This window comes from Ursus americanus, chromosome 25 (assembly GCF_024610735.1).
Source record: "Ursus americanus isolate L20-20 chromosome 25, mUrsAme1.1.p, whole genome shotgun sequence".
Lineage (NCBI taxonomy): Eukaryota > Metazoa > Chordata > Mammalia > Carnivora > Ursidae > Ursus > Ursus americanus.
Genome location: NC_142151.1, coordinates 36,268,152 through 36,287,958, shown reverse-complemented (window position 1 = coordinate 36,287,958; position 19,807 = coordinate 36,268,152). Strand labels below are relative to the sequence as shown.

At 37.0% G+C, this 19,807-nt stretch overlaps 1 protein-coding gene across 9 annotated transcripts in view; it reads right to left on the bottom strand.

The window, feature by feature from the left end:
• TMEM117 (transmembrane protein 117) overlaps positions 1-19,807 on the bottom strand; it is a 488,268-nt gene that overhangs the window by 379,417 nt on the left and 89,044 nt on the right. The window contains exon 3 of one of the 9 annotated variants that reach the window (XM_087855789.1): positions 12,859-12,904. The exons of the other annotated variants lie outside the window; for them this stretch is intronic. Coding sequence (XP_087711915.1) covers positions 12,859-12,904 — 46 coding nt within the window. The remainder of the gene's footprint in view (positions 1-12,858; positions 12,905-19,807) is intronic. 9 annotated transcript variants of the gene reach the window in all.

Here is a 19,807-nt window from a genome sequence, read left to right as displayed (position 1 = left end):
AAAAAACTCATGCCATAAATATCATAAAGCAAACTATAAAGAATATTATTCATTCGTTGAACAAAATATTGAATGTGTTCTGATGACATGTCAGCCATGGTGCCGGGTACTAGAGATACAGCTGAAAGCAAGACAGGAAGGTGTTTAAAGTCCATCATTATTTGTGTGATTAATGAAAAGGTGATCTTATTTTAGACTCATGGGCTCTCTTTGTTCAAGGTTCCCTTAGCTGCAAGTCCTTTCAGCTTCAAACGAAGATTTATTTAATTCAGCAGTTTAGACTGAAGAACAGCAAAGACCAGCAATTAGAGTTCCTTGAGAATGTAAATGTGAATTTCCTTCTTAACATATGCATATGTCTAAAAAATTACTAATGGATGTACTTTAAAAGTCAAATCATAATGCTGGCGACTGAGGAGTACTTTGCAAATAAAACATAGTAGATTAACTGTGCACTGGCTGAAATAACACAAAGTTTGTAAAAAGGGAAATGTGACAGTACCATTTATGCTGTCATTGCCAAGCTCATTGTCTGGCACTAATTTCAGTCATTAGAGTCATTAGAACAAAATGGCAGGTTAACATGGCCTGAAATTCACTTGTGACGCATAATAAAAGTGCGGAAATATATGAAGGACAGAGCTGGTGTGGCTCCAATATTCAGTCAAATCACATTATAAAAATTCCCCATAAGTTACTTCAAGGTTAACTCACTGAGTGTCCATCCAATTGCTAGAAACACGTATACATAGATTGCCATCAGTTGGCTGCTGGCATACATGACTTCTCATGCAAGCTAATCAAATCGGGAACCTCAGTGTTACTGGAAGATGTCACACGAAAATGTGTTGTCTCTGCCCTGTAGAATGACCATACATTTGGTCTGCCTGGGACAACAGTAGCTTGTAACTGTTACCCTGACATATTTATTCATAATGCTCCCTTCCTTTCTTAAGTGTACAGGTTTGAGTAATAAATTATAAGCCACCTTTTCTGTAGATCGCAGGATTCAGAATTTCTATCACACTTTCCTTTAGAAGAGTTTCAGCAAATAACTGAGTGAGGACAGTCGTTATAGGTCAACAATAGTAAAAGGTATCACTAAGAAGGTGGGTACGTTCCTAACAAAGTCATAAGTGACTTTTATTTTAATCATAGATATTTGTGAATATGAGTGTATATTTATGTTAATAAAATTTGTCTTGGACTGTACGGGCCATCCCCTTTGATATGGTCAAGGTAATTGGAAAATGAATCTTAGAACAAGCAGAAGCATTAAGATGGTACACAAGCCTGTAGAGGTGTTGGAAGACACAGGGATTGGCTGTTACAAACGCTGGTTAAAGTCAACTGAAATGCCCTAAAACCTCAGACTCTTTCCTGGAAATACACTGGGTTTAAGGCCAGTAAGATGTTATAAAATTCTAACAAGATTAATGATTTAAAAGCATATTTAAAAACATATGATGACCCCACATATGTAGTGGAAAATAAAAAGAGACAAGTGTAATAGGGAGAATTGAGGAGAAACTGCTTGGTTTCTCGGGGGATTTTTGCTGCTGTGTTCTCATCGGCAAGATAAAAAGGAATATCTCCTTTCTCTCTTTTTTTCTTAAAGATTTTATTTATTTACTTGACACAGAGAGAGACAGCCAGCGAGAGAGGGAACACAAGCAGGGGAGTGGGAGAGGAAGAAGCAGGCTCCCAGCGGAGGAGCCTGATGTGGGGCTCGATCCCAGAACACCGGGATCACGCCCTGAGCTGAAGGCAGACGCTTAACGACTGTGCCACCCAGGTGCCCCAGGAATATCTCCTTTCTACCTCACCACCAGCCTTTTATTCTGAGTTCTGTGTACCTTCTGTTCAGTGTGGTTCTCACAAGGAGGCCTTGAGCAAAGAAATAAACTAAACAATCTCAGAGGAAAAGAAGTAGAAGTGTTTGTGCTTCCACCTCAGAGACAGGGTAGCCCTACTCCCGGGAATTTATTAAAGCAAGGAATTCAGTAAGGCAAGGGCTTCTGGGTTCACAGAGGATACCAAGATTTAGACCTCCAAGGTGACAGAACATCATTTGGAGTTGATTTCACGGATGCTGGTGAAAGCCAGCATCAAGGGCCATGGCACTGAAAGTCAGGGAAGGAGACTGAGCTAGCCTCAAGGGTAGAAGGCCAGTAGGGCAGCCACCAACCTCCATCAGGAACACAACAATCTGGGCAGGACCCAGCCAACTGTTGGAGGAGGTCATCAAGAGGGTGACCCTCAAGCCAGACCTAGGCAGTCAGAGAGGCTCCTGACCCCTTCCCCTGTCATTGGAATGCACATTCTACCCTCCATTCCCACAGTGGGGGCTGTTTTTAATGACACAGTCTTAAGAGAGCAATGAGTTGTTGAAACTGTCCAGATAGTTTAAGTGACTGAACTCAGTTGAGGCCTCTATATGAATTTTTAGGATTGTAGTGGGCAAGTGCAGAGACCTACTCACCTTGTGGCCGCTGAAGGCAAGCCTCATATATGTTCTCTTGCTTATTAAAACCGCCACCTCCCAACAGAGAAGTGCCTGACTCTTTCTTCGGTCTCTCCTTGCCCTCCAGGCATGGGGGGCAGATTTTACCTGAGAAATTCCCAAGGCTGCAAACCAACACCATCTTAAATAGTACCATAGCACCAAAAAGGGGGCCAAAGACCATCACCCAAGCAGGGAACAGGTAAATACAGACTGAGGGATTTGTTTCCAGGACCCCTGTAGCCTTGGGACTATTTTAAACTCTAGTGATTAAAAAAAAAAAAAAAAAGGTAGGGTGAAAAATTACCAGTATTGTACTCTCTGCTCACCTTGGTAATTACCTGAGGAATCAGAGCAAGATTTAATAATATAGAAGAAAAACTGTGGCATTACATATAAGACCCTGACCAGGAAATACAAAAAGACAAATGAAGGTGGCACTTTCCTCAAGAGGACTTCAAACTGAAATTAATACCACTATCGATTAAGTCTCCTGCTCCAAAATCTCCTACATATGATGTGGCCGACCATATACACCATGTAGACATGCACAAACGTAATGGATACATGTGTAAGACAAACACGTAATCTACAGCTATTCCAAAATTTTTAATTCGTTGAGGTCAAAATGTAGTTGAAGTTGGAATAGCAGGTGTTCCACATAGCAGTAAGAATGTTCTCTGTCGTAAATAACAGAGAAGGAAAGGAAGGAAGGAAGGAAGGAAGGAAGGAAGGAAGGAAGGAAGGAAGGAAGGAAGGAAGGAAGGAAAGAAAGAAAGAAGGGAGGGAGAAAGAGGGAGGAAGGGAGGGAGGAGGGAAAGGGAAGAGAAGAGAAAAGAAAAATCTAAAAACCAGCTTAAATTATAAATCTTTTCTTTATTGGCTTCTCATATTTTCTAATGAACATGTTTATTCCCTAAAAAAAATTAATTTTCTCCTTAACATATATGTTCAGAAAATAGTGCAGATTTAGTTTAACTAAAGAAATGAAATGACTTCAAGCAAGGCTTGATCCAGCACTCAAACAATATAACCAAGGCTTGATTTATCTCCATTTCCCAGCTTGATTTCTTCAAGGTGGGGTACCATCATAGCCAGCTCCTCCAACATGTTCATACATACCCTTTGTAGTCTCGAGATAGCTGTAGCAATCCTGAGTAATATGCCTTCATTTTTATCCAGGGAGGAAAACATAATGCTTCTGCCCCACTATTTTTAAAGGAAGTTATGTGATTCACTCTCATTGAGCTTGTTTGGGTCCTGAACTAATCACCATTGGCACAGTTATGAAAAGCAATGATAGCTAAGCCTATGTCACATGCTACGCTCCTAGAGCCAGATTCAATTCATTACCTAGTACTGCATTGATCCACAAATGTAAATCAACATTGTTGAAAACAGCAGAACCATTAGATGGAAGATCCCTGGTCCTCAAATCACTGCTTAGAACAAAGGTACCTGCCATGTTTTGGCTTTATATGAGTGAGAAATTCAATTGAGAGTCATTCATTATATATTTTGGAAATTTTTATTGCTGTAGCTAACATTACCTTACCAGATACAAGAGGACCAATGGATCAAAGGCCCAGAGAAGAAAAAAAGGGGGGGGGCTTAAAATGGCCCACATGGAAGCTTTATTTCCTCGTCTTTCTTTATATCTCTAGTACTCAGCAGAATATATGGTAAAATATCTGCATTAAATTAAATTCTGATGGACAGATTCTAGAAGGAATATTAAGACCTGCCCACAAGAAAGGGCACACATTTTCCAGAAGAAAAATTTTATAAGTAAAATATGGGGAAAAATATATCTTGTTGGCAAGCTCACACAGCTCACACAGCTGAACCTCAGAACACCAAAGGCCCAAGACTTTGTATAATTTATTGTCTACTTGTGTGTGCCTCGTCCATCCACAAGCTGCAACACAGTGAGGACCATGTTTGTCTTCATCTCCACTGGTATCGCCATTGCACTGGCACGTAGCGTGTCTTAGATGAATAGTTGTCCAATTGCTAAACAATGAAGGGACACAATACAATATACAGCAACAGTGTACGAATGAACAAAAAAAAATATTCCACCATAGGACTAAAATCCTGCATCTGTGCAGATCTGGCAATTATACCCACCCTCTGTGCCGTAAGGAACCCAGCAGTTCTTTGACCTTCGCCTCCTCCACATTTTCTCCCCATCTATTAGCCACCTCCTGAGCTCTATCGCCTCCTGTTTAGCATGAAACTTCTGCTTCCTTATCAAACTTCTTTTCCTCAACACCCTTATTTCTTGTGCACCCCATACCTGCCTTATATTTGCTCTGCAAAACCCCAACTCTGATTCAACACTACAGTTTTCTTTCTCTCATTTCGGTAAACTGCTGTGAAAAAAAGTTACACAAGCAGATTAAGAAGCCACTACATAATCATGATCCCCAACTTCAGCAGTTTCCACAGCACTGCACATGAATAGTTTTCCTTGTATTCATCAATCTCTTTCCCATTCTCTTCAGCATCCATTTCCAATTTTACCTCAAAGCTCCTACTAAGCCTCTTTCACTCTCAGAATATGACCTTGGCCCAACCACACAGAAATATTGCTGTCACCAAACATGATTTCCTTCAACTTCCTGCCTACTCACATGCATCCACTTATCCATCCCCCATTCCTTCCCTTGTTTCTCAGTGGATGCAGTGCTCATTCCACCTGTGCCTTCTTAAAACCATACCCTCCCCTCTCTTGGGGCCTTGGTCCATCGGCCTTCCTTTTTCTCTCCTTTGGATTTCAGATCTCTCTCTCGCTCCTGGTCCATCCTAAAAACAATGCTTTCTTGACCCCATGTCCTTGAACTGTCATCTATTCTTCCTCCTTTGTCAGCCAGATTTCGAAAAAAAGTAATATGCATCGTGTCCACTCCCTGAGATCTTACTTGCAATGCAAACATTCTACTGAAATCATTCTGGCAAATGTTAAAGACGCCTACATTGCCAAATTCAATTTAATTTATGGGACATCTCATTAGCATCTGACAGAGCAGTTGTTCACACTTGTCCTTTCTGATACTAACTTTCTTGGCTTCTCGAACACCAAATACTCCTTGTTCTTTTCCTACTTTCCTGATTATTCTGTCACCTCGTTGGGCATCTCTTCTTCTACTTGTCCCATAAATGATATGTTCCCCATGGTCTGTCCTCACTTTTCACCTTTCTCATATCACTACGTGATCTCATCCACTGTTGTGGGTTTAATATCCAATATCTCCAGCATAAACTTTTCCTCCCAAGATTCAGACTGAAAGAGTCACCTGCTCACTCTCCTCCTGAATGCTCTACTGCCAATTCAAACTCAGGATACAAAAATGCATTCCAAATCTCCACCCCTGTCTCCAATCTGACGCTTTCTATCCCTAAATGCATTCCTACTTCTGACTTCACCATCTTATTATTTTCGATATAACTTAAGATAGATGGCACTCTTGATCTTTTTTTCTGCATACCTGCCATTTTGATCAACAGTCACATTATTTTATGACCTTATATCCATACTCTTCTCTCATGATTTGGGTTCTCATTGTATCTCCATGGGAATATTACAACCTAACCAGTCTTCCTCATCCAACCTTTTCCATTCCCAATCCAACCTCCATACAGCTAATAGAGCTAACTGAAATGCAACTGTGGTCACATTGTTCCTTCACTTAAAATCAATGATCACCATCCCTCCATTATAACTCAAGCTCCTTAACGTGGTACCAAAGGCGTTGCTTTGATTTGACCCAAGTGTACCTCTCCCTTCCCACCACCGCCTACCCTCCACTCTGGTTCCATCAACACTAAATAGATTTCAGCTTCTAATGCTCCTGCTGAACCCTCTGCCTGGGATACTCTACCTTCTCCATCTCTTGACTAACTCCTGCATTTCCTGTGGGCCTTAAAATGCAGGTCAGAGATGATGTCTTCTAGGTAGTTATCTTCATTGTTAAATATTTCATATATTAGAATCACAGAAAGAGTTTATAGGACGTACTCTTTCAGGAAGTAATAAGTTCCCTTCAGAGCAGACAAGAAGAAATGGCCACTAGCCAGGTCTAGTTTAAAGGGTTGGATTACGTGACTTTTAAGATCCCATCCAACTCTGGGGTTGTAGGATTTGTTTAGTCAGTGAGAGATTACTGTAGTCTGCTAACTCAAAATACTTTAAATTAAAAAGAGAAATCCTTACCTACTGAGAGAAAAAGGGGAAATGTTCCTCCTTATGTTTTATCTGTCACTGTATGCCTCTCTAATGTCTAAAATGAAGCTAACCTAACACTGATAAGAGTCCTTAAAGGCCAAGTTAATATTTAACACTTTATATGAGAACACAGAATAATGTTAATCCTATTTCTTATGTCTAGAATAAGAGAATAAAGGATAAAAAGAAACTGGATCAGAGCATTTCAATATTAACTGAAATTCACTTTCAATCAGACTAAAATAAGTATACAAAGTATTCACAGGTGATTTGTGTTAATTTCTAGTTTATAGGAACATGACATGATATGTTTGTTTGGGTTTTTTTTTAAGATTTACTAATTGAAAAATGACAACAGAATAAAAATAACTAAAATAAAACAGTCCATGGATGGGACATCAAGAAAGAAAATTATCTAACAAAACACACCAGAATATCATTAGGGAGAAAGGATATTCTAGTTAGACAAATGTAGCATTATATAAAGTACAAGATCATAAAACTTGTACCCTAAGGGCCCCATTCTATTAATATTCAGATCAAGTCTTGTTATTTCAGTGTACAAAGAGGATTTTAAAAACATTGAATAGATGATTTTTCTTCACATTTGAAGTAGGAGCTTACACATAAAATGTTTGTTACTCACTAAATTTGACAGAAAACTAAATATTAAGAATTGAAATATAATCCCATATAATACTACAAATACATATTACAATATGTAATTCAAAAGAGGTTCTAAAAAAAAACAAAAAATAAGACTGTGGTTAGATACCCAGCATGAATGATGGTGTTTTCAGACCTAGAGTGTAATGTCAACTTCAAAAGTGTACATATTACAAACTTTTAGTAAAATATATATCTACTAAATAAACACATGTTGACATAAATAATTCTCCACAGGAAAAAAAAACAGTAAGAAACCTTCCATTTTATTGAGAGAGTTTTAATATTTTACTGTAATAATATGACTTTTTCCATTAGACTATTCTTAGGATTAACTGACCTAAATTGTTTATTATTGCTCAAGAGGAAAAAGTATGATCCCAAAAGAAAATTAAAGTATTCATTTATTATTATGTACTACTTTTCCTGTTAAGGAAAAAATAGCCACTGAATAAAAAGAATACTAAATTAACATTACATCTTAGTTTGTAGCCCAAGATAAGATTTAGCAGCACATTTAATTTATACATATAAATTATACACATATGATATATATATTATATATATGCATATTGAATATTATAATATTCTGTAATATTAATGAAATCAATTTGTTCTATGTCTTCCAGACTTGTACAGGTGAAATCACCTTAAATAGCATTTTTAAGATACAAACCTGTCAAAAAAGTAAAAATTTATAAAATAGTTCTGATATGTTAGAGGTTGTAGTTATTATCATAATTTTATATTTCAAAATGGGCAAAGGGATAGAAAATATAGCTCCCTATTCTTAAAAAATTAATATAATCACTACTATTAATAAATTTTTATGTCTTCATCATTATACTGATATCAGTTTTAAAAAACAATAATATACTTTAAAATAAGTTTCATTTAACTTCAGGCATTCTATTAATCCAACTAAAAAGGAAACATTGAATTGGCAAGACTAATCCCCTGTAGGCTAATCCATAGTTTGAAGCAATTGTAATCAATCACAAGGTGATTGTCCACAAGACTTAGACACTAGCTCCTGATCATACATGGAGTAGAGGAAAAAAGAGGGTCTGGTCCTCCCAACAACCATAAATGCTAGGAAAACAAAACGAGGCCAGAGGTGAAAATTTCAGTATTTCTATTATCTGCATTCATGTATCCAGGTCTCTTTGACTCTTTCTTTCTATCTTGAACTTCGTTTTCATTCATAGTTTCCCATAAGTCCTCTGACTCTGTCAGACTGGTTTCTTGTACTTGCAAACTTGCTGTTTTCTCTTCTCATTCCATTTTTAAACTTAGTAAAGAAAGATATTAAAAATTCATAACAGATTTCCACTTCCATACATAAGATGCCTGGAAATCACTACTTCATCCTAACAACAAATACCAAGCTGAACAGATTTTAAAATGAACAACTCTCCTAGGACCTGTAAGAGAGGCAAGGACACAGGGAAAATTACTGCCCCTCAAGACTGAAAAGACAGACAGGCAAACAGAAGGAGCTTACCAGAGCAGAAACTCGCAAGCAAAAACTGCTTTGGCAATCAGCGCTGGGGTAGGAAAACTTGAACTGTAATAAACAAATTGCTAGAGGCTCAGTGTGGACAAGTCCAGAAGCTAAAACCTCCAGGAAAAAACACAGTCATAGCAGAGGCCTTATGCTTTCATAAATTCTACCTCTAGAGGCTCAACCAGGATCCCATAGTAAACACTGGAGAAACCAAACCCAACCTGCTGAGGTTATCTATCAGAGCCTTCTAACCTAGATGAAAGGTCGCCTACTCTAGTCATCCTCTCCCAATTAAAGAGGCAGAGAGGTGATTGAGAAGTCCTTCTGAAGCTCACAGTCCAGAAGTATAGTCTCACTAAAAGACTGAGACCTAATCACAGGACTATAGAACACTTCTCCTCCCCCCATGCCTCACTACCACATTGCTAAAGCGTTCTTTTTAACCTGGTACAGCATGCTCAGTTGTTAAAAAACAGGAAGCATATTAAAAGGAAAACAAAAAACACCATTTGAAGAGATAAAGCAAGCATTGGAACCTGACATGGCAATGATATTATAATTATCAGACCAGGAATTTAAAACAATGATCAATAAGATAAGGGTTCTAATGGATAAAGTAGACAGCATGCAAGAACAGATAGGAAATGTTAGCAGAGAGATGGATTTCCTAAGAAAGAACCAAAAAGAAATGCGGGAGATAAACACAGTAACAGAAATTAAGAATGCCTTTGATGGGGTTATTAATAGGCTAAACCTGGTAAAGAAAGAATCTCTGAACTTAAAGATATCTCAATAGAAATCTCCAAAAGTGAAAACTAAAGAGAAAAAAAAGACCAAAAAAGGTAGAAGAGAATATGCAAAGAACTAGAAAAGGTGTAACATACATGTAACAGGAAAACTAAAAGGAGAAGAAAAAGAAAAAGGAACAGGAGAAATATTTGAAATATGATGACTGAGAATTTCCCCAAATTAATGTTTGACATCAAATAACAGATCTGGGAAGCTCAAGAAACACCAAGCAGCATAAATACAAAACAAAACAAAACAAAACTCTGTATTTAGGTGTATCATTTTCAAGCTACAGAAAATCAAAGATAAAGAAAAAAATCCTGGAAAAACCAGAGGAAAAAACCTTCCCTTGTGAGGAACAAAGATAAGATCCAATGTCTCAGAAACAATTGAAGCAAAAAGAGAGTGGAGTAAAAGATTTTAAATGTTAAGAGAAAAAATCCACTAACCTAGAATTCTATACTTTGTGAAATTATCCATCAAAAGTGAAGAAATAAAGACTTTCTCAAACAAAAACTAGCAGAATTTGTTGCCAGTAGTCCAGCCTTGCAAGAACTGTTAAAAGAAGGGGCATCTAGTTAGCTCAGTCGGTTAAGCATCGAACTCTTGATTTCAGCTCAGGTCATGATCTCAGGTTCATGAGATCCAGCCCCACATTGGGCCCTGGGCTCAGCAGGGAGGCTGTTTGAGATTCTCTCCTTCTCCCTCTCCTTCTGCCCCTCCCCCTGCTTGCATGCTCGCTCTCTCTCTCTCTCTCTAAAATAAATAAATAGGGGTGCCCAGGTGGCTCACTCGTTAAGTGTCTGCCTTCGGCTCAGGGCGTGATCCCAGGGTCCTGGGATCAAGCCCCACATTGGGCGCCTCCACTGGGAGCCTGCTTCTTTCTCTTCCACTCCCCCTGCTTGTGTTCCCTCTCTTGCTGGCTGTCTCTCTGTGTCAAATAAATAAATAAAATATTTTTTAAAAAATAATAAAATAAAATAAAATAAATCTTTTTTAAAAAAGGAAAAAAAAGACATGTTAAAAGAAATTCTTTGAAGAAAAGGAAAAACTAAAGGTCAGAAACCTGGAACTACATAAGAAAGGACGAGTATCAAAGACAGAATAAATGGGGTGCCTGGGTGGTTCAGTCGTTAAGCGGCTGCCTCCAGCTCAGGGCGTGATCCCAGGATCCTGGGATCGAGCCCCGCATTGGGCTCCCTGCTCCGCTGGGAAGCCTGCCTCTTCCTCTCCCACTCCTCCTGCTTGTGTTCCCTCTCTCACTGGCTGTCTTTCTCTCTGTCAATAAATAAATAAAATCTTAAAAAAAAAAAAAAAGAATAAGTGAAGGTAAAATAAAAGGTTTTTTTCCTCTTATTCTTAATTGATCTAACAGAAGTATTTGTTCAAAATGATAACAGCAACAGTATATTCAAACATGTATATATCTTATGTATATATATGCTTATTTATGTATATACATATACATACATGACATGAAAGACAACAATAATAAAAGGACAGGAAAAACAATTGGGATTATTTTGTTATTACAAATTACTCACACTACCTGTAAAGTAGTATTGTGTTATTTGAAAGTGGACTGAATTAGTTATAAATATACACTGCAAGCTCTAGGGCAACCACTAAATAAAGATTTTTTTTTTTAAATGCTAGCTGATATACTAAGGAAGGAGAGAAAATGGACTCATATAAAATAGTGCCCTGTTTAGACAGCATCAGAAAAGCCTCTAGTCTAAGGCTAATTTAGCCCTACTACCCCACCTCTGTGTATTCACCATAAATGGCAAGGTTTTTCTTCTCTGCCTGGTAGACACACAAACTATCCCAGGGCCTGTGTGAACACCAAGGACTTTTTTCCATGCTCCTTTTGAGTAGTTCTTTCTCTCACTATGGTGGTTCCTTTACATGCATGTGCTGATCACACATCACTTAAAGACTGAAGGGTATCTGCTGATCTCTGGAATTACTTCTCTGTGCTCTGCTCTCCTCTCCAGTACCTTCCCTATGAGTTCTAACTGTCTCAGCCTCTCCACACACCCAACTCTGTCTCCTCAACTCACAGAGACGCCAGCCTCTGCCTGATGTCCTTCTTCCTGCATTGAAGCCAGGAAACTCTCTCTTCAGAAGTAAGTTGGAGTAACTGTAGGCCTTCTTTTGTTAAAAGATAAAGAAAAGATCTTAAAATCAGACAGAGAAGTCAGATTACTTCAAAGTAACATTTATACTGACAGAATACTTCCCAAAAGTAACAAAGGATGTCATAAAACAGTGCTTAAAAGTACCATCAATCTAGAGTTTTGTTCTTAGTGCAAACATCCATCATAATGAAGGCAACTGTTTGAAGGCATCAAAGAGCAAACAAGGCAGCAAAGATTTAAAGGGTCAAGATCCCTGAAAACAAGAAAAATACACTTAAGATAAGCTGCTTTTTCCCCTTGGAAGATTTGCTGATTTTCAGTGTGGGACACAGGGACCACATGGAAAACTGTGACCTAGAGTTTGAGGCAGTCTGAGTGGGTCAGAGAGACAGAAATTGCAGTTCAGGGCTCCCAATGCAACCAGGATATGAGGAATCAAAATATCAGAAAAAGGGAAACCCAAAAAGTGAGCCCAAACATCTAATACAATTTCTCACAGAGCATTTGCTGACACCTAAACTATGTAGGTGAGAGGTAAAACCAAGCAAAGAACAGCTGGTAAGAGAAAAAAGCTAAGCTCAGATTTAACAGTCTCATGATGCTCAGGAAACAAAAATTGGAATTCAGGATACACCAAAGTAGAAGAACTCTGAGCAAAGTCCAGGGTGTCAGTTGTGACACATGAAGGACTATATCATAGAAGTAAGGACAAACCAGAAACAGACCAACCTGAAGAAAGCCTAAAGCCCAGTTTCTATCCGCTTACCAGGTGAAAATTAAATTTTCCCTAGGGAAGATCATCACAGACCTCTAAAGTTCTTCACATATTATCTCTGATATTCAAGTTAAAAATAATAGGCACACAAGGAAAGGAGACAAGAAAAATTACTGAAAATCAAGAGAAAAAAAAGACAATATAGACAGACTCATTGATGATGCACGTATTAGAGTTCTAAGACATAGAAGTCAAAATAACTATAATCAACATGCTCCAGAAAATAGATGAAAATATTATGAATTTTACCAAGGAACTGGAAGGTATCTTTGAAAATCAACTCGAATATCCAGATCTGAAAAATAATGACTGAAATTAATAATCATAGATTTAATAGCAGTTACATATGTACATACTATGTGATTCCATTTATATAAATTTCTAGAAAATGCAAACTAAACAGAACACTAATTGCCTAAAGGTGTGAAGGGCTGGGAGAAAGGTATTACCAAAGCTCATGAAGAAACTTTTATCTTGATTGTGGCCACAGTTTCACAGATGGGTACATATGTCAAAGTTTATAAAACTATACAGTTAAATATGTGCAGTATGTCAATTACATCTCCATACAGTTACTTAAAATTAAAATAACAATACTACTATCTTTTAGGATTTAAAACACATGTGGGATTTGAGTTTATGACAAAAGTAAGTCAAAAGACAGAAAAAGGTAAATGGAGTTAAAAGCTGTAAAGTTCTTGTAAAGTGTTGGCAATATTAATTAAAGATAAACACTAGTAAGTCAATTATTTGTGTTTTACTTTCCAGAATAAGCACTAAAAGAATAAAAATATGCATAACTAACAAAGTAATAGAATAAGAAAAAAAATAAAATATAAAATTATTTAATTTATCCAAAGGAAAGCAAAGAGGAGGAAAAAAGAACTTAGGAAAGGTAAGACAAACCAAAAGCTAGCACATAACAAAATGCTAGATTCAAACACAAATATATTGGTCATTAATAAGTGAAAGTGGACTAAATATTCCACTTAAAAGACAACTGTCACAAAGATTTAAAAAATTTTTAAAGCATAAAAATTAAGAGAGTACATCCTATATACCTTTATTTAAAAACCTTCTAAAGGTTGCACTTCAAAGAAAATAAACCTGATTCCAGAAATGACCTCTGTAGAAATACCTGAGACAAAAAGGAATGGTGAGAAAAGAAATTGATCAACATTATCAAATCTAAACCAATATCATTTGTATAAAATAATAAAAATGTTAATGTCTACTTTGTGGGTTAAAAAAAAGAACTAGAATACTGAACAATAAGTTCATATAAGTAAGAAGAGGTTGATCTAGTTAAAATGTTCTAAGGAACTTTCATCATTTGGGAGGTAATTAAGACACTGGTTAGCTGGAAACTTGCTTAATTTTTAAATATGCACAGTAAAATTGCAAGGGTAGCTACTAAAAGAGTGGCCTTTGAATGCATGACTTATACCCTAAATGGAGGTGTATAGGACGGATAGAAAGACGAAAGGAATAAATAGTGAACAAAATTCAATCAACCTCCCCCACCTAAAAAAAAAACTGCTTGCTACTTCCATTGCTACTACAAAACAAAGACTGGATATAAGGAAATATCAAACTTAAGAAGAAAAGGAACAAGAGAGTAAACTCACAGAATGCAAAAGAAAGATGATAAAAGCAAAAAAAATGAATTGAAGGCAAAAATAAAATATAGACTATAAACAAAGTAAAAAAATTTTTTGTATAAAGCAGACAAATCATTGACTAGGCTAATGAAGAAAAAGGAAGACACTAAAAAGTACTAGAATTATGTTAATTTGAACGTGAAATTCAGATGTGATTCATTTTTTTCTCACCCTGAATTTCATAGCTTATGAAAACATTTCTCAGAACAACTTAAGCACTGCAGTTCCTCAATTTCTCTATGAGAAGAGTTTGGAAGAAGCAATCCAACTGGAAGTGGGGAAAAGAGTGTTGAATCAAGTTATATAGCGCTTTACATAAGATGTTGGAAAAAAAGAATTATCCATAAATGAGAGAGATATGCCAATAAGTGTTTAAAGACTAAAGCTCCCTGGGAGCTTCTACCGAGTTTTGGTAAGAACTTCACACTGCCAATTTTGAACTGAAGTAGCAAAGGTTCCTTGACATGCTTGCACTGAGTAAATCTAACATATATAAACAAGTTCTAGATATATCTTTATAAACATACATTTAATGAGTCTATAGATTGACAATTTTCTAACTCCGTTATCTTTTCAACACCTATTATTTACATAGCTGCTAAATGTACTGGGGATACATGTGTTTAACATGTGCTGTGTTATGCATACATGGCAGGTGGCTGGTTTGAGCCTAAAGATGGGATTCAGACGGGTCTGATGAATTGAAAGAAAAAATTTCCAATATTTTCAATAATTTGTTTTCTTGAGGTATCCTGGCTGGGCATAAAATAAAATAGGAAAACAGTATTGTATCTAAAGCACATGATACATATCATGGTGAAGCTCAGCCCATGGATCCAGGTTTTAAGCCCTACAAGCCATAGGAACATATTCTTTGGGTATTTTCAGGAATAAAATATATAATTCAGAGGTGCAAAAAAGACTTTTTTCCATTTTTAGGTGAAAATAAGTGCATATCTGAAATAAGAATGATTTCATAGACTTCATTATTATTTTAGTAGCTTAAGAACTTACAAATTTGAAAGCACTGGGAAACCTTACCATTGGCATGGTTCTCAACATTGAGTAGATGAAATCTTGAAGCTGTAGCCGTGATGAGACACCAGCCTTAAATAGCACCCTCCCCCACCAACAGTGGCAGTGGACACCAAAAGAGGGTGTTACAACAGAATATAACAGATTAATTCATCAGTCTATATGATATTCCCCTGGGGACCACAAGAAGCAAGTGTTTGAGATTTTTAAAGAAGGCTAGAAATTACAGGTATGACAAGAAACAGTGACATTGAGTTATGCAGATAAATGTGGCCCTCTAACTCAATTCAATACTTTTAACCAAAATAAACATTTATGAAGTATGGTCACCAATCTCCAAGATGGCCCCACTGAGTTTCACCTCTTGCTAGTAATCCCACGTGTAGTATCCTTCCACAATGAATTATAATTGGTCTACATGACCAATAAAATATGGCTGAAGTGACAACGAGTGACTTCCATGGCCAGGTCTTGGTCTGTCTCCAGACCAGTTTGGTCTCTCTCTTGAATTGCCCATCTGGGGGAAATCAGCTGTCATGTCTTGGAGCAATTAAGTTGCTCTATGGAAAAATCTATATGGTGAGGAATTGAGGGCTCCAGCGAACATCTAGCACCAACTTGCCGTCCCCCTTGAGAGAGCCATCTTGGAAGAGAACCTTTTGGTTAAGTCTTCACATGACTGTAGCCCTACCTGATATATTGACATTAACCTCATGAGAGATCCCAAGGCAGAACTACCTAAGCTGCTTCCAAATTGCTCACCCAGAAAAACTATGTGAGATCACAAATACTTATTCTTGTTTTAAGCCCCTGAATTTTGGATAATTTTTTAAATAGCAATAAATAACTCTAGGCTCTATAATTATTCTGAAGGCCAACAGGAGCCACTTTAGAATCTGAGTCATGGAAATAACAAAATCTAACATGATATATGATTTTATGAGGAAAGATCTGAGACCACAAAATAGAAATAAAAGTAAAATATTCATACTATAAACACTTGCTTTACCTTAATAACATGTTTGACATGATGACAGGGCAAAAGAACCTTTGTGAAAATTACCTTTCATAGCATGAAATAATTGAATAATTTCAAAGGGCAACCTTTGTGTAGTAAATGTCACTAATGATATTTTCTTTTGATCTCTACTATAATTCACACAATGTGTCATATTTTTCACCATATTTTATGTCATTTTAGTCACAGTTTTGATGCCTATATTACTGATAAAACAATATATACGGCAGGTTTTTTTAGATGATTGGTGTCTATGCAAACTAAATGAATAGCAGTGCCTTGTAATTTAGATATTAGAGTTCTTACATCTGTAAGCATGCTGGCAATATTGCTTCTGAGTTTTAATCTACTAAAATTTATAACTTATCTCAGATATAGAAAGAATAAACAAGCAAAACAAATAAGCACCACACCACACTCTGGATAGCCAACAAACTGCATTTACAGAAAAGAGATAAAAATATACAACCCATTAGAATCCATGGTACCATTTTTGCTTGAATTTCTACTCTTACCAAATCCACTATTTTATTTAGTTCTTATTTAAAAGACACTTATAGGGTGCCTGGGTGCCTCGGTTGGTTAAGCATCTGCCTTCAGCTCAGGCTGTGATGCTGAGGTACTGGGATGGAACCCTGAGTTGGGCTCCCTACTCAGCAAGAGCATGCTTCCCCCCCTCTCTCTGTCCCTCCCCATGCTTGTGCATGCACTCTCTCTCTCTCAAATAAATAAATAAAAGCTTTTAAAAAATAAAATAAAATACACTTACATAGTGTTATGGTGTTCTAGACTGTATTATAAGTGTTTCATTAAAGAATAACATAACATAGCCATTATTCTAAACTTCAATGGCATTTATTTATTTATTTGCGAGGAAGAGAGATAGAGTGAGAGAGGTGTGGGGTAAGGGCAGAGGGAGAGAAACAATCTTAAGCAGGCTCCTAGCCCAGCACAGAGCCTGATGTGAGGCTCCATCTTACAACCCTGAGATCATGACCTGAGCTGAAATCAAGAGTCGGATACTTAACCAACTGAGCCACTCAGGCGCCCCTCGATTGCTATAATATTTAATATTTATATAGTGTAAATTGTTTTCCCATCCTAAACATCACAACTGTATCTCTCTATGACTTAATCACTGTTGAATATTACTGATGTTTACTTTTCTGTGATGAAAGTGAAAAATCTGTGGTTAGAATATTGATATATTTCTCAATACTTTTAATTCAGAGATCTATCTGTCCTCAATGCAGTTACACTACTATGCAAAATGAGATTGACTATTTTTATAGTATACTAACTTGAAATTATGACAGAAAACTTATAAATTTTTATTTAATCAAGTATGCAAACCAGCAACTTCAGAGAGATTAGTAGGAAAATCATTCCAAATATAATCTCATTTGGATTAGTCTCTTGTACAGTTTTAGAAATAGTTATTTGCCAGTGCCTGGGGGAAGTCATAACTTATGATGTGTTGGTGGTGAGGAATACTGATATTGTAACAGGCTAGATGCTACCATGGTTTATCATTAACACATAAGGTAAAACAGTGATACCTACTGCAGCGGCACATGGGAGATCAGTGTCATATTTGTAAAATTGCCAATGTGTGGCCAGGTGCCACCCTAGCTTGCACAACAAATACATGGGGAAAAAAACATTTTTAGATAGCTGCTAAATACAAAGCATTAACTGAAATCTCAACTATTCCTTGTATTAAATATGTTGGGATAAATCCATTACAACTAATCATACCATTTTTCTAATCATCAGATTATCACAAGAGGATTAACACTGCTGGGGGGATGGCTATTCCTTAGTCTGGGTTGTTTCCTTTCAGAAGGTAGGGAATGCCCTAACCTGTCTCCTCCTACAGGGGAGAAGTGACTTTGTGTAGCTTAGCACTTTTTCTCTAGAGATCAAGTCTCTCCTGGAGAGCACACCAAATTCTGTTCTGCTCCTCCAGGGGACGTATGTCAGAGCAGTATTGCCTTAGTCTGAGGAAGCCCACTTAATTGTGGATTTTAGTACTAAGGAGTCCCCCTGCCTGCAGATAAAGCCACATTCTCCAGTACATAGTCTTTCAGAATAGAGATAATATTTTGGTCTCCATAAACTTCGTATTTCTTTATTTATGTAGAACTTGTGCAGAGAAGAGAGATGTTCTTATTGGTCCTCCCCAAGACTTAAAAACATCAGTGATGAGAATAACCGAACATTCCACAAAAAGACAAAATACACCCATCCAGACACTTTCATGTTGCACCCAGACACTTTTATACTCATGCAAACTACCTAGATTGTTTGAAGTTACAATAAAAAGATTCAAAGAAATGAGGCAAAGGTAAGGTTAACATGGCCTGACCAAGAAAACCTCAATGCAAAGGTGATTTATAGACCAAGTAGAACACAGTAATAAGAGAATACCATGGTAACATAAATTCACCACATTTATCACTCTGTTGTAATGTCTTTGCCTTACAAAACCACACATTTATGTCGTTAAGTGTAATTAAACCAAAAGCACAAATAAGGGCTAGATTTGCCTGCATGTTAATTTCACATCCAGAGCACTGTCTATTTTCCATCACTACCAGGAAGGCTTCAGGGATGCCTTATTTTCTAATATGTCCTTAAGTTCCAACAAAGAGTTAGAAATAATTGGAATTCATAATTAACCTTTCCAGACAATTAAGTTACTGCTCCAATCTCTAAATTTATGTCCCTTCTCATCAAGAGCATCCATTGCATGCACGCTTCCCTCTAATACCAAAGAAAAGGATAAACTAGGCAAGTGTGTTGAAAGAAACAAAAGTTTATGAGACATATTTGGCTTACTAGTTAACCAACAGATTCTATTGCACTTTTTTCTGGTCCTGCTGACAAGAGGTGCTCTAAATGTTAGAAATCCGGAGAAAGAAAGATTTAGAACTATCTACAGTAGAGTTGAAGAAGAAAAGTCACGGTGAGCAGGAGAGTAGGCATCTGGGGGACCTGGTAACAACAAGAGGGAAGCAGCCAAATAGAAGCAGAGATGGAGATGCAGCCTATAGAGAATGGCGACCAAGCACAAGGGTGAAACTCACGCATTCAATGAGTGTTTGTGAAGTGACTCTGTATGTACAGCCTAACTTTAACTGCTGTTGTGAACATAAGAACTACTCCTTCTCTCAAAGAATTTGATATTTAGTTGGGGAAACGAGAGACACAGAAGCAAAAAGTAAATAACATTCAAACAAAATACAATTAACACCTGAGTTGTACAGGAAATTTAATACATGAGAATAGAGGGAGGAAAGGAAGAATGAATGGAAAAAAGAATAAAAAAAATAAAACGTTTACTGACTCCTCATCTTTGCCAAAGTCTTTCACAGAAATCTCATTCACGTGTTGCACTAAGCACTAGGTATGATTGTCCTCACTTTGTAGATGAGAAAGTAGAAGCTCAGAGAGTTACATAGTTTGTCCAAAGTCACATATC